The sequence below is a fragment of the Oncorhynchus mykiss genome, chromosome 3 (assembly GCF_013265735.2).
Source record: "Oncorhynchus mykiss isolate Arlee chromosome 3, USDA_OmykA_1.1, whole genome shotgun sequence".
NCBI lineage: Eukaryota > Metazoa > Chordata > Actinopteri > Salmoniformes > Salmonidae > Oncorhynchus > Oncorhynchus mykiss.
The window spans coordinates 53,123,612-53,139,982 of NC_048567.1; the positions used below are offsets into that span (position 1 = coordinate 53,123,612).

Genomic DNA, 16,371 nt, shown 5'->3' on the forward strand with positions numbered 1-16,371 from the left:
ATGGGATCTTTAATGACCTCAGAGAATCAGGACACCTGTTTAACGTCCCATCTGAAAGACGGCACCCTACGCAGGGCAGTGTCCCCAATCACTGCCCTGGAGCATTGGGATATTTTTTTTTAGACCAGAGGAAAGAGTGCCTCCTACTGGCCCTCCAACACCACTTCCAACAGCATCTGGTGTCCCATCCAGGAACTGACCAGGACCAACCCTGCTTAGCTTCAGAAGCAAGCCAGCAGTGGTATGCAGGGTGGTATGCTTCTGGAAAATATAATCTAGATCTAATGAAATATAACATTCCTAATGTGATAAGTAGATTCTGTAATAATAATTACATAACAGAACTCATTGTTTGCAAAAAAATACATTTCTGAATTGGCTTAGGCCTCCAAAATGGAAGACGGAGTACCACATTAACTAAATTTGGCCTATCATTGATAAAGGGGAATGAGTAAATATACTATATTGTGGTAATTGTTTAGGGAATTACATTAAAGATCACTTGTAGGAGGTGTAAACAATAGGCCTAACTTACCTTTGTCTTTGCTTGTTCATTTTGTCCAGCTGTGACCACCAAATTATCTTCATAATAATTAAAGTGCACATAAGTGGTCTTATTAACAGGACAACACTTTTTGCTGACCAAAACCTGACATCTATCAAAAATATTTGAAATGTAAAGACTAGGATAGCTATGAACCGGCACGGCAAAAACACACGCGCCCCATCACATTATTCGTGATCAAAAGGGTTGGAGTTTTTGTGGGAAACAATTACCAAAACTATAGCTCCTACGGCCTTGTCCCAGAAATACAGTCATTGTATTGATCAGGGTATCTTCAGCCATCCCTTCATCGATACCTCTACTGGGCGTGTTTATTGTCTGTCATTCATGGTCACAGAAAGAGAATGCCAAGGATTGGTAGAGCTGTAAAGCTGTGGCGCATTAGTGCTATTTTTTCGCTCCCTATTGGCCATTATTGATGTCAGTCAAGACTTTTAGCCGCTTAGTGACAGATGAGTATGGAAAAAAAACAAAAACAATCTGTGCAAGCAGCCATCTTGAGTACAGTCCGCTCTGGAAGAAGGAATGAGAATTATATCGACTGGAGTCGGTCAAGGAAAACCTCAACATTAAACCAAGAAAACTCGACGAAAGAGACTAGCTACTTCTAACGGATTTCTTTAGATTATTTAGTTTGTTCTCCTTTTCGTGAATGCCACACGCCTTTTTGCGTTATTTTCATGTTGTGGACAAACAGAACGCTTGGAATCCACACAGCCTTTGGTAGAATCTCTGGCTAATGTTTTCTCCGGCGTTAACTTTCCTTTGGATTGATCGCACGTGATTTGGGAAAAGAGGAATGTTGTTAGAATGGAGCACGCTTCCTGGAACAATTTTACAAGCATGTATCTTGGTCATTAAGGTGTAATTACACAAACTCTACTCATTGCATTGGAGCTATAACTAGTGAGGTAACCAGTAAGCAATTTTGGTAATCAAAAACTTATGCAAACCATAGCAGTCCAGCTGAAAGGTTATCGCTAGTTAGCTATCTAGTCGGACAGTTGCAACAAAATAACAGTTTGTGATTATTTTTGCTAGGAGCTACTCTAGGCAATACATTGGTTCTAAAATGCGAAAATGTTGCATTATTGTGTGCGGAATGGATACACCATGCAGCAAGTGCACTAACCAGTAGCCAGACAAGCTATTCGTCGGTGTATTTTTTATTTTTTTGCAGTAACTTTCTGCTGTAGTTAGATCCATTCAAGACAAGTTTTTTTTTTCTTTCCATATGATGCAAGCCATGTCACATCCCACAAGAATACAATAAACACCAAGGACTCTGATGTGGATATTTTAATGCAAACGTTTCTGTGACCCTACTCCATGTTGCTGGCATTGCAGCTCTTTCAATCAGGCAATCATCCGATGCATTTGCTGTAAAAAGGTACTCTGATAGGTTGGACGCTAATCCCTAGGATTTGTGACACCGGGATTTAATCGAAATAAAGGATTTGACATTTGATTTGAAAATGGGAGCAGCAACGAAACTGGCATTCGGGGTCTTTCTCATCTCATTTTCCTCAGGTGGGTATTAGATAGGAAACTGTTTTAAAATATCGACAATTGATTACGTTTTCAGGCATGCAATCAACATATCTTCACACGCATCGATATCACATTGTAGGTCTATGATAATGTTATAGTTTATCCTACTTCGTGCATGACAGAGCCTAGGCTACTGTCCCTGTTTGGTGTTCTCAGTGCTGCGGGTCATATGACGCGGGAACGCGATCGAATGTACAATATAGCTCTTGAAACAGGACCGTTTTTTTGAATGGAACTGACTGTACACAATGTCCACTATTAGATTATTTTTAGGCCTATGTTAATCTTCTATACAACCATAGCCATTTCTAGCCACTATAGTGAGATAACATGGAAAGGGAGCTTATGTGGAGGAAGGAGGCAACGTTTGCATCAGATTGTGAGCAGCTAGCTGTATATATAATGCATATGGTGCAATGATTAATGCAATGTGTGCTTTGCATGCTATGTCAAAATTGCTACATATTTTATGACAACCTGGACTCAGGGGTAGACGTAACATATTAAAGGTAAATCCAGGACGCAACAATTAGTATGATATGTTACATTTCGTATGATATGTATTGATTTGGGGATGTCCATCATCCATTTCATATGATATGTTACGAATTACAATTCATATGATATGTTACAAATTGGAATTCATACAATATGTTACGAATTGCAATTTGTAAAATCTATGTTACAAATATGGCGTATGACATTCCAATTTGTTGTGGCTAACGTTAGCTAGGTGGCTAATGCTAACATTAGCTGGGTGGCTAACGTTAGCAAGACTAAGAGTTAGGTTAACGGGTTTGGGTTAGCTATCATGTTAAGTAGTTGCTAAAATGCTAAAGTTGCCTGTGATGAGATTCGAACATGCAACCTTTGGGTTGCCAGAAGTTCGCATTATAGGCCCACCCATCCAACCTGACCAAACAGCCTACTTTAGTTTTTGCATTACTTTTCATGCATAAGTTCCAAATATCTCTAATGGTCGCCCCAGAGGGAGTTTTTTTTTATTGCGCGTAATGTCAGAATGCACTCAGTTCCAAAATATGATTGTTACACAACAGGACAGTTAACCCAAGCTGCCCTCAAACCAAGGCACAATGCCTGCTAATTACAGGCTAGGTTTCAACTTTTAATTTCAAATGATTTTCTAACCAGGTTTATTTTCTAACAACAGTTTGAATATAGGTGTATTCCGTCTCCTCTTTAATTAATATAGAAGTAGACCATTTCACTGTTGCGGACAATTTACATTTGAGGCTTTATTGAGTTGCATAAACTTTTTCCTCCCTGGCACATTTTCCGGCTGGTGTTGGCATTGCCTTCACTACTAATAACAACTTCGAACATCTGTGCGTTCCTTTCAAAGTAAGTGCCTTATTACGTTATAATTTTCGTCTCTGTATATCGTGTTGTTTCTACTGTAGCATACCGTATGTACAGTTGAAGTCGGAAGTTTACATACACTTAGGTTGGAGTCATTAAAACAAGTTTTTCAACCAATCCACAATTTTGTTGTTAACAAACTATAGTTTGTAGACCTCCACAAGTCTGGTTCATCCGTGGGAGCAATTTCCAAATGCCTGAAAGTACCACGTTCATCTGTACAAACAATAGTGCGCAAGTATAAACACCATGGGACCACACAGCTGTTATACCGCTCAGGAAGGAGACGCGTTCAATCTCTTAGAGATGAACGTACTTTGGTGCGAAAGGTGCAAATCAATCCAAGAACAACAGCAAAGGACCTTGTAAACATGCTGGAGGAAACAGGTACAAAAGTATCTATATCCACAGTAAAACAAGTCCTATATTGACATAACCTGAAAGGCCACTCAGCAAGGAGAAGCCACTGCTCCAAAACCGTCATTAAAACAAGTCAGACTATGGTTTGCAACTGCACATGGGGACAAAGATCATACTTTTTGGAGAAATGTCCTCTGGTCTGATGAAACAAAAAATAGAACTGTTTGGCCATAATGACCATCGTTATGTTCGGAGGAAAAATGGGGAGGCTTGCAAGCCGAAGTACACCATTCCAACCGTAAAGAACAGGGGTGGCAACATCTTGTTGTGGGGGTGCTTTGCTGCAGGAGGGGCTGGTGCACTTCACAAAATAGATGGCATCATGTAGGGAGGACAATTATGTGGCTATATTGACGCAACATCTCAAGACATCAGTTAGGAAGTTACAGCTTGGTCGCAAATGGGCCTTCCAAATGGACAATGACCCCAGCATGCTTCCAAAGTTGTGGCAATATGGCTTAAGGACAACAAATTCAAGGTATTGGAGTGGCCATCACAAAGCCCTGACCACAATCCTATGGAAAATTTGTGGGCAGAACTGAAAAGCAAGGAGGCCTACAAACCTGACTCATTTACACCAGCTCTGTCAGGAGGAATGGGCCAAAATTCACCCAACTTATTGTGGGAAGCTTGTGGAAGGCTACCCGAAACATTTGACCCAAGTTAAACAATTTAAAGGCAATACTACCAACTACTAATTGAGTGTATGTAAACTTCTGACCCACTGGGAATGTGATTAAAGAAATGAAAGCTTTAAGAAATAATTCTCTCTACTATTATTTTGACATTTCACATTCTTAAAATAAAGCGGTGATCCTAACTGACCTAAGAAAGGGAATATTTACTCTGATTAAATGTCAGGAATTGTGAACATCTGAGTTTAAATGTATTTGGCTCAGGTGTATGTGAATTTCATGCATTCCGATTCTTGCATAGATTGTAATTGGACACATTATGATGTGTGTAAAATACTTTTATGAAGTTTGTACTGATTATGATGAGCTAATACTAAGCTAATTGCAAGCTATGTGTGGCACCATTTTTGTTGACATCATACAATTCATTCTGGTTGTCAGGTAATCTTTACGACCAAAGATGTTATAACAAAATGAGGTGAAGTGATGGTTTGCTTCTCTTTCGAGTAAACTTCCGGAAGTGAATGGTGGAAGTGAATGATGGTAGACGACACTCCCCCCTTCAACATGCATACTGCAAACTAGAGGTCGACCGACTATAATTTTTCAACACCGATACCGATTATTGGAGGACCAAAAAGGCCAATACCGATTAAATTGGCTGATTTTTATTTATTTATTTGTAATAAGGACAGTTACAACAATACTTAATGAACACTTATTTTAACTTAATATAATACATCAATAAAATACATTTAGCCTCAAGTAAATAATGAAACATGTTCAATTTGGTTTAAATAATGCAAAAACAAAGTGTTGGAGAAGAAAGTAAAAGTGCAATATGTGCTATGTAAGAAAGCTAACGTTTCAGTTCCTTGCTCAGAACATATGAAAGCTGGTGGTTCCGTTTAACATGAGTCTTCAATATTCCCAGGTAATACGTTTTAGGTTGTAGTTATTATAGGAATTATAGGACTATTTCCCTCTATACCGTTTGTATTTCATTAACCTTTGACTATTGGATGTTCTTATAGGCACTTTAGTATTGCCAGTGTAACAGTATAGCTTCCGTCCCTCTCCTCGCTCCTCCCTGGGCTCGAACCAGCAACACAATGACAACAGCCACCATCGAAGCAGCGTTACCCATGCAGAGCAAGGGGAACAACTACTAGAAGGCTCAGAGCGAGTGACGTTTGAAACGCTAACTAGCTAGCCATTTCACTTCGGTTACACCAGCCTCATCTCGGGAGTTGATAGGCTTGAAGTCATAAACAGCGCAATGCTTGACGCACAACGAAGAGCTGCTGGCAAAACGCACGAAAGTGCTGTTTGAATGAATGTTTACTCGCCTGCTTCTGCCTACCACCGCTCAGTCAGATACTTAGATACTTGTATGCTTGTATGCTCAGTCAGATTATATGCAACGCAGGACACGCTAGATAATATCTAGTAATATCATCAACCATGTGTAGTTAAGTAGTGATTATGATTGATTGTTTTTTATAAGATACGTTTAATGCTAGCTAGCAACTTACCTTGGCTTACTGCATTCGCGTAACAGGCAGTCAGTCTCCTTGTGGAGTGCAACGAGAGAGAGGCAGGTCGTTTTTGCGTTGGACTAGTTAAAGGTATGTAAGGTTGCAAGATTGGGTCCCTCGAGCTGACAAGGTGAAAATCTGTCGTTCTGCCCCTGAACAAGGCAGTTAACCCACCGTTAACCCAAGGTATATATAAAAATAAAAAAACGGCAAATCGACGCCCAAAAATACTGAGTTCCGATTGTTATGAAAACTTGAAATAGGCCCTAATTAATTGGCCATTCCTATTAATCAGTCGACCTCTACTGCAAACAGACCCAACTCATCTTGTAACCTCATGTCATTGGTTGATGTGAAAAAACAAACATGGCGGCGCGCACAAACTACCCATCGATTTTTAGAAAGTGTTTTACTAAATTATTTAGGTCACTGGTGAAGTGACCTGTGATGTGATGAATTGTAAATAGTAATTGCTATTAGCTAACTCATATTATGGTTTCTGTCAGCCGAGAGTTAGCTAAATATGACCGCTTGTGTTAGGTCACTCTTACTTCAGTTGGCGCTATGACTAATGTAGCCCACATTTTCTGGGTTTGGATGAGAATTGTGTCATGCTGCTGTTTCTTCTGTGAATGTCTGACCATTGCATCCAAAAATAAACTGCTCGCATTGAGGACATAACGTTGTAAATACTGTTTGTGCAAAAAAATGTCTGAAAAAACAGTGTCCTGTTCAAACGCTGACTGTTGCATCAATCGTAACTGGACTTTATAAATAAGTGTTCTATTCACATCGCTTTGAAGGCACACTGCAGGGACCACTGTAGAATGATCACACCCATGTGTTCGTACATGTCAAAGGGTTAAGTAACTGGTCTCGTGTAACCATACCAAACGTAACACATCATACTAATTTGAGTGTCCCGGATTTACATTTGCTATGTTACGTCTAGTCTATGAGACCAGTCTTTTTATTCAGGAAGATTGTTAATGTGAGAATCCCCTCCACTAGATTATTTGAGTATTTCTGTGATGTAAGAACAGAATGAGGCTATATTTGACCCTATTTTGGTTGTTGATGTTTCAGTATAGGTTTGCTTATGAAGTGATTCTGACCTGGGCTCTGAAATCACAGTTGTATTGCCTGGATATTTTCTTATGTAGATAGGTACAGGTAAAATAAAGGAAATGCTTGACTAAATGAGGGATATAAAGTATATTAAGAGCAGCTGCTTCCACACAGGTGTGGTTCCTGAGTATATTAAGCAATTAACATCCAATAATGCTTAGGTTCATGTATAAAAATGTGCCCAGTTGCCCATCATTTTGTCAACCATGGCTAGAAGAGATCTCAGTGACTTTGAAAGAGGGATCTCAGTGACTCTCAAAGGATCATAGGGGGTTTAAAGGGTGAGTTTCAGTTACCAGATCTCAACCCAATTGAACACTTATGGGAGATTCTGGAGCGGCACCTGAAACAGCGTCTTCCACCACCATCAACAAAACACCAAATGATTGAATTCCTCATGAAAGAAAGGTGTCACATCCCTCCAATAGAGTTGCAGACACTTGTAGAATTTATGCCAAGGCGCATTGAAGTTATTCTGGTGGCTCGTGGTGGCCGATCGCCCTGTTAAGACACTTTCTGTTGGTGTTTAATTTATTTTGGCAGTTACCTATACGTTCATGCATAGCTACTGTATGGAATGTTATTTGCCTATCGTTATGCAAAGGCCTACAGTATATAATGATATGTTGTACAGTAGATTTCACTTTTGTTTTCTTTAACTGAACAACAACACAGCTACTTGTTTATTTTCGCTACATCCCAAAGAAAGCAGTTAGTTTGACAAAAAATATGTTTTTAGATATTCCTTGTTGGCACTCCGTGTGTGTGTGTGTGTGTGTGTGGCGGTTTTGTTTGAAACAAGGCAAATGCTGCCTGCATCTGCCCTGAGCGACATATGTCCTTATCACTCTGCACTCCACAAAAGCCCCTTTGCACAGAGCAGGGAGAGGTGGGGGGCAAAGACTCAAGTCATCTCCTGAGTCAAAGCTTCATTTCCTTAGCATTAGGCAGAGTGCAGTCAGTGCATAGTAAACAGGGCCTAGCTAGGCCACATAACAGATGAGATTGAACTAAAGCAATCTACTCGCTTTACCTGAATGGGTTTCCCCCAAGCAGGACTTTGACCTCAATAGAGGGTAAATGTCAGTTACACAAACACCTCACCTCAATGCTACTTGATCCGCACCTGGCACACCGTCATGGCGGAGCTATGTTGATGTTATTTTGAGGATGTGGTAAGTTTCATTGCTCGATTGCCTGGGTCGTAACGTTCTGCAGGTTGCAGATAGAAATATCACGAATAGAGCAGCTGACATATGTTCTACATAATATAGGCCTATTCATGTCTGAACACTTCACAACACTGTGTCCTACTGATCACATCCCTTAAGTATAATGCTAGCGGTTTGGAATTTTGGTGGCCTGTTGATAGGAAAGGCCCTATGCAAAGGTTGTGGCATGGGCAGATTGCTTGTGCAAAGGATACCATAGCTGGATGAGTGCCTGGAGAACGGTTAATTACACTGCCCCTGTATCTTTTAAACTAGTTGTACATTTGATTGGAGGGAAGCAAAAGAAAGTCTGCTGGGTTGTTGTCACACTTTCAAAAGAAACTCTCTTGTCTGTTGAATTGTGTCTTAATTTGCCAGTTTCTCAGAATCAAGTCCAGAATTAATTGTTTTGTTAAAAAGTAGTAAGGGAGTGCACGCACACATGCTTTCTCTCTCACTTTCTCTCTCTTTCTCTTGCTCTCTTTCTTTATATAGGCTTACATCTATAGGCCTACGTCTCTCTCACACACTCACACACACACATCATGAAATACACCAACTAGACTATGGTGTGTTAAATTATAATGCGTGTTCAAAGGTTTGCCAGAAGGGCCATGTTTATGGGCATTACCTGCTTTGCCCATAGGCATGTCAGACTAAGGCCAATGGGGCCCAGTCACACACAGCTGGCTCTGGATGGGGAGCCAGTCTGTGTCCCATATGGAACCGTATCCCTATTCCAAATGTGACCTTTTGACCTGGTCAAAAGTAGTGCACTATATATCGATTAGGGTGATATGTACATTGTAGTCTATTGGGGATTAGGGTGTGTTGTTTCCCGTTGGGGCTCAACATATGTTCTTATCTGTCAGTTGTACAACAAATAGGTTGTTGTTAATATTTGGTAAAAACACAATTGGCATTTAAGGGGTTGGCTATGTTTTGGCATAGATAAGTTGTTATCCCCTTTGTTCTCCTGATGTAGACCTAGACCTAGCAGACTTTTCAACACATTTAGGCTTACCCAACCAAACTCTATGCACCATTGGGCTAACAACCAAGCAACGGGCATAGAAATTTAACTTGTTGTTATATTCTGAAGTGCTGTGACCAGCGTGTTTTTCTATGCAGAAAAGGTCCATTTCACTCATAGGCCTCCACTGTTTCATATGTAAATGTGATTTTTTATTGTACAACAAAAGCCCCAAAATCCCGCCCTCTCCTCTATCTTGAATTTTAAGCAGTTCCTCTCTTCGACTACAATTATCGCATTAGTCTACTCTTAGTGGCTCTTACAAGAGGGGCCCCTCAAAAGAGTGCAGTTAGAATGTGTACTGCTCATTACCAAAGGTTCTCTGGTCACATTAGGCAACAACGCCCCTCATTGTGACGGCCTAACCTTGCATCCTGAGCAAGGGACTGGAGCAGCACCCCATTCCATTTATTGTTGCCTCCAAGCAAATGATCAAACAAAGTTCACCAGTCAGAAACCAGCTACAGTAGAGACGAGCCACGTTAGAGACTAGCGACTGTAGAGACTAGCTGCAGTAGAAACAAGCTAAGGCCTCCTTAAGCTACAGTAGAAAATGGTCTTCACAAAGATTCTGGGCATAAAACCAGCGACATGCCTAGGGTTGAAAAATTCTGGTAACTTTCCCCAAGTTCCCAGGTTTTACAGAAATCCTGGCTGGATAATTCCTGTAATTGGGATGGCATAAACAGGAAAACTGGAATTCTCCAACCAGGATTTCTGGAAAATTTGGGAAAGTTACCGGAATTTTGCAACCTTACACATACCATATTTGTCCGTCTCCCCTTAGTGTCCCCCTCTGTAGGGTGATATTAGGTTGATCTCCCGCATCTTTCTACCCTTTACTGTCAGGTGTAACTCTGTGTACTGCACTGTACCTCACCATAATTACAGAAAGGTCTTTCCACCCCCATGTGCTCGCTATCCAAATATAATCTCTCTATGTGACCTGCCTCAACATGATTCATTAATGGCTCTCTGATGGAAGTTTGTCTGCCTCCGTATCACATATACCACCATAGAGCCCCCATCTTGCGGTTAGATCGTTTCCTGGAGTTTGTTTGCTCTCTCCCTTTTCTCAAGAGTTTTAAAACAAAAAAAAAATACCCCCCGTATATCAGGTAGTGATCTCCAAAAGGGACGCTTGTCCGACAAAAGACCTGGCCTCTCAGTCAACAAAACGAACCACCATCCCACTCGTAGCATGCTAAAGAGTTGCCATAACAAATAGCAGACAGCGGTACGGGACCGGTTTGTTTGTTGTTTCTTCAGATCATTATCAGAACTCTTACAGTGTGCTCTGTGGGACAGCACTCGCTCGATGCAATCGACTGCGGATTTCACAAATGAAAAAGGTGCATGGATGACTTTTCTACAACTGGTTTGTTGACCTTTCTTTTAACACAGGTTCCATAACCGGATAAATACTTTGACCTCAAATTGGATTATCTGACTTTTTTATTATCTTGCAGTGCTCACTGAGGTGGATTACAGAAACCAAGATGGTGTTGCAGGCCATAGCACTGTGCTTGTATGAATTATTTACATTCAACAGTTGTAACTGTGAAGTCAAAATTGTTCACTTTAAAAGGGCAAATGATTTGGAAATCATACAAATGCCTTGTTTCCCCATGGTTTGCTCCTCCATGCTCCTGTTGTTCCTCCTGTCAGAGAGAACATTCTGTTCTCATCTGTACTTAGAATAAGGCCCAAAGGAGCATGGAATTTAAAGCACTCATCAGACTCAACCTGCAGCCACCCATGGCACACACTAGGACCAAATGTAACACAACAGTTAACAGGAAAACAGGAAAACTTTCCTGCGTTTCTATGGAGAAGTGCTTTATGGTTTGGCATTCCAGGCTCATTTCACAAGAGGGAGTTTGATGTGACTCAAACTTAACTTTAGGGCACTTAACTCTTTAGGGCACTTAACTCTATGGACTGCACTGGAGTAGCAATTACAGTCAATCGTTATGCTAGTAATTAGCCCACCAACAGGTATGAAAGTGTCAAAGGGGTACTTACCCCAAACCCCCATAATCAGCTGTCAGACTTTGGCATCCCGCCCTGTGTGTGTAAAGTCTGGGACCCCTTAAATAACAACAGGGTGCTGTTTTGAAAGGCCTCCAAAACCAAGCACAATAATACACACACGGAGACAAAGAGACACACACACAACTGCATATCCTGGAAATGCGGAGCCACAGAATATACACAGAAAGACAAAAAAATTGTCGAACTTGAATAGACGGAAAGGACCCCCCCCCCCTCTGAAAACAAATGGCCTGTTCTAAACCCCATGTTGTCCTAATGTTGTTCATCAGACACAAAGACTGCAGACTGCAGGCCCATTCATTCATACTGTAAAACAGCTAAACACAGTGATGAAGTCAGATCCCTTAATCCTGGCTGGAATGTCTGTCCAGCTCCGGCAGCCTCATTGGTCTCAGCACCAGTTTGCTGCTTATCACTCCAACTGCAAACAAATGTGATGTTGTGGGCTCTAAAAGAGATCAGGGGGAAACAATCCAATTTTCACCTGAAAACAGTCCTGTTTTGTTACAGTTTACTTTGATCAACTATTTGGCCCCTTGTTTGTTCCCAGGAGTAACAATTAGGCCTAAATGTTCAGAAATGAGGTGAGTGCTTTTCATGCAAATGCCATGATATTAATTTAAACTTTACTAGAGTGAAGAAAGAATGCACAAGTACTACACAGACTTCCATGTAGCCTACTTGTTTGTGTTTCTGAACTGTTAGTACTCTACCAAGGAGTACTAGGACTCTCACTCCAGTAGGGTCACGGGTCGTTCCACCAATTCGGTCCCTTTTGAGATCTGTAGAAAAACAACTTTAGATTTCACCTAATTTTAACATTCTGTCAAAGAGCACGTTAAACTTAATAAAAACACAAAAAAACATGTTTTCCCATCTCAAGAAGTTAAATAAAAAAAATACTACAAATAGTGCCTATTAACCTTTTCACCCAACAAACTGGTGTGATCATTCTACAGTGGTCCTTGCTCCTACTGCGTACGCTCAAACTGGTGTGATCATTCTACAGTGGTCTCTGCTCCTACTGCGTACGCTCAAACTGGTGTGATCATTCTACAGTGGTCCCTGCTCCTGCTGCGTACGCTCAAACTGGTGTGATCATTCTACAGTGGTCCCTGCTCCTGCTGCGTACGCTCAAACAGGTGTGATTATTTAGAACGTCCAGTTTCGATTGACAATCAGCATTTGAGCTGGCCACACTGTTTTTTTCACAGAAACATTTTGCACAAACACAGTCCTTACATAGTTATGTCCAGAATGAGACCAGTTTATTTTTGGATACAATGTTCAGAGAAGTAGCTATCATCCAAACGCAATCATCCAAACCGGAAAATGTAGGCTACATTTGTCCTAACGCTAACTGAGGAAAGATTGACGTAACACAAGTGGCCATATTTTAATTCTCGGCTGACAGAAACTAAAATATGAATTAGCTAATAGCAATTACTATTTATAATTAATCACATAACAGGTGAGCTCACCATTGATCGAAATAATTGAGTAAAACACTTTCTAGAAATCGAAAGTAATCCGACGATGGGGTAGTTTGTGCGCGCCACCATGTTTGTTTTTTCGTATCAACCAAAGATGAGAGGAGACAAGATGAGTTTTATCTGTTAATGGTATGCATGTTGAAGGGGGTGTGTCATCTACGATCATTCACTTCCCTTCATTCACTTCCGGAAGTTTACCCTAAAGATGAGTGAACCATTCCTTCACCTCATTATAACATCTTTGGTCTGACAGATATTTACGTAACACCTAGAATGCATTGTATAATGTCAACAAACATGGCACCACACATACACAGCTGGCAAATAGCTTAGCATTAGCTCATTATAGTCAGTACAAACTTCAAAAAAGGATTTTACACACATCATAGGTGTCCATTACAATAAATGCAATATTCAGAATGCATTATTTGTCACCAGATCTTGAAAACATTTGAATAAAACTGTAAATGCATTATACTTATTTTCCACCATAATTTGCAAATAAATTCATTAAAAATCCTACAATGTGATTTTCTGGATTTTTTCTCTCATTTTGTCTGTCATAGTTGAAGTGTACCTATGATAAAAATTACAGGCCTCTCTCATCTTTTTAAGTGGGAAACTTGCACAATTGGTGGCTGACTAAATACTTTTTTGCCCCACTGTACATACATACGTACATATATACTGTATGCGCCAACGACAACACGATATACAGAAAATAAGGAACTTGCTTTGTATGTTGTAAAAGCTTTACATGGTCGCTGCCCATATCATTTGCATAGTGCAGAAAATACCCGAGAGTTCAGGGGCCTTGCTTTAATAAAGTTAACTATTTTCACTGTTGTGTCCAAAACATCTTTCAAGCTGTCATGCATTCCCTTGGCAGCAAGAACTTCTCGGTGGATGCTGCAGTGTACCCAAGTGGCATGGGAGCAACTGCTTCCACACGCATTACCACTCCAACTATGTCTCCCTGTCATGGCTTTTGCGCCACCAGTACAGATACCAACATGAGCAGCAGCTACGCTTGGCTGCATACGGACCGTTAGGGGAATTCCCACGAGAGAGTAATGGTTAATGTGATTGGATGTTATTTATTTGACTAGGCTACCTGTATTTGACATTGTGTTGTTATTATTTCGCTGAACACTAGATGGTTTAATTTTATTTTTGGCAGTGAAATGAGGCTACTCGGGCGAGAGAAAAAACTCACCCAAATGTATAGCTCCATTGGAAAATATAAATGGACTGTTTGAAAATGTGAAGGAGAAAAGAATTGCGCTTACCCCAGTTTGGGAATACCTGCTCTACACAATGACTCCTTGTTTTGTCACAAACTGAAATTAGACAAACTATTATAATTTTTGCAACCAGGAAATGGCTGAGCAATTTCTGCATAATGTACCTTTTTAAAGCTAGTTTCCTGTAATTCCACACCTTTTGTCATGGGGCTGAGAAAATAATTGCACCTTCAAAGCAAATGTTTTGCAATTCTACACCATGGGGCTGAGAGACAATTTGCTGTTTTAATGCTAATTTAATGAAATGATACACATTTTACCATGGGTTATGCCTTGTTCCAATGCTATCTGAGTGACTCAAACATTATAACAAAATCAGTGGGGGCCATTTGTTTTTTGATTCTAACTATACTGACTGTACCGTTTTTATTTTGGTGATTGTTAATTCTCAAAGATGATCTTCTTTAAAAATAGACTGCTCCTTTTTCTACATGCTTCATATCTGGATTTAGGTGTTTAAGTTTAAACAGAAAACGTTTTACCACCCCCCCCAAAAAATGCACTCCATTATTATTTTCGTAATTTTTTGTAATTATGTTTTTTTGCAGTGGCACACCCGATTTAGAAGCAGCGGTGCGCTGCTGCTAAATGCATATAGGGGAAACACTTTTTAAAATGCTGTTATTCAATATTGATGTTGCACAATTTCTGTTAGGAGACTCAAAAGGCACTGATTTTGTGGAACAACCAACATAGCCTAGGCCAAATGTTATAGTTGATGAGGTTATCAAAGCCATAGGATGGGGCGGCAGGTATCCTAGTGGTTAGAGCATTGGGCCAGTAACCGAAAGGTTGTGAAATCGAATCCCAGAGCTGACAAGGTAAAAATCTGCTGTTCTACCCCTGAACAGGGCAGTTAAGCTACTGTTCCTAGGCCATCATTGTAAATAAGAATTTGTTCTTAACCGACTTGCCTAGTAAAAATAAAGGTTAAAATAAGATGAGTCATCTATTTTGATATCAGTAGTTGATTGTATGTGTGGATCTCTAAATACAAGCTATATTTATAACTGCACTTGTTTCACGTCCATGGGGGGAGTGGAGTGCCTGTTACACCCTGTGGAGATGGAGCACAAGAGAAAGTATCTTTGCTCCCCCCTTTGGCATAATTTCAAATCACATCCCCCTCCCACTTAATCCGGGTTGCCCAGCCTGCGCTGGAATGGACAAGATAATCAGAGGAGTCTGCCACAGACAGACTTGATGAGCTGGCAAAGTTTTTTTTAAGCCATCTTGGTTGTGCCACCGAATCTGAGGAAAATGCCTACAGTATGGCTCTTCAGTTGTTTAGAACCGGCACTTGGGCATTCTAATTGCATTGCTGTAGTTTTCAATTAGGGTTTTGAAAGATTATTTAGATATTCTGTCGACTCCCTGTTTGGACCAATGGATTAACCCCTAGTAAACCTGCTGCTTGTGATGAGGGCCAAATATTTTGAGGAGTATAGTGGATACAGAAGCTCCTATGATGGAAGAAGGTTTAGGCTAGGGGTTGTCTAGAGTGAGTCTAGCGTAGCCTATTTGAGATTGTCAAGATGGAATGATGTTTATGTGTTGGCTCCCGTCCATACAACATTGTCAAAGGTCCTGCCCAATCCAACTATCCCCCAGTAGTCAATTAACAAACTGACTTTTGAACAGGGCTCTTTTGTGATTTGTGCTGGCCCAGATCTGTAATCATGGTATTGGGGCTTCGACGAATGATGTGCATCTTCGGCTGTGCCTTCCTCCTCCTCCACCAGGCGTGGATGTGACAGTAATTCCGGCAGATTCCCTGTAATCCTGATAATGGCGATTTGTGTCTCCGGAACTAATCCCCTGGATTTATCCCCACGAGGGGCAATTAGCAAATTAATTCCCCCCCAAAATAATTTTCTTCATCCATCCAGCCAGACACACCACAGCACCATTTGTTTTTTAAAGAGGCATTATGCTGTTATTATTGTATCGTTTACACTTTTATGAATATGAATTAGGAAAATGGGTCTCTTCTTGGACTAGGGCCATGACTGAGTAATGGATTTGATGTGTTCAATGTAAGCAAAATGTCTTCATGCG

General features: G+C 40.6%; 1 protein-coding gene across 2 annotated transcripts in view; it reads left to right on the plus strand.

The window, feature by feature from the left end:
* Positions 1-1,044: 1,044 nt before the first annotated feature.
* acvr2aa (activin A receptor type 2Aa) overlaps positions 1,045-16,371 on the plus strand; it is a 47,771-nt gene continuing 32,444 nt past the window's right edge. For both annotated transcript variants that reach the window (XM_021597328.2, XM_021597329.2), the window contains exon 1: positions 1,045-2,095. In XM_021597328.2, the coding sequence (XP_021453003.1) occupies positions 2,041-2,095 (55 nt within the window). In that variant the 5' untranslated portion in view covers positions 1,045-2,040. The remainder of the gene's footprint in view (positions 2,096-16,371) is intronic.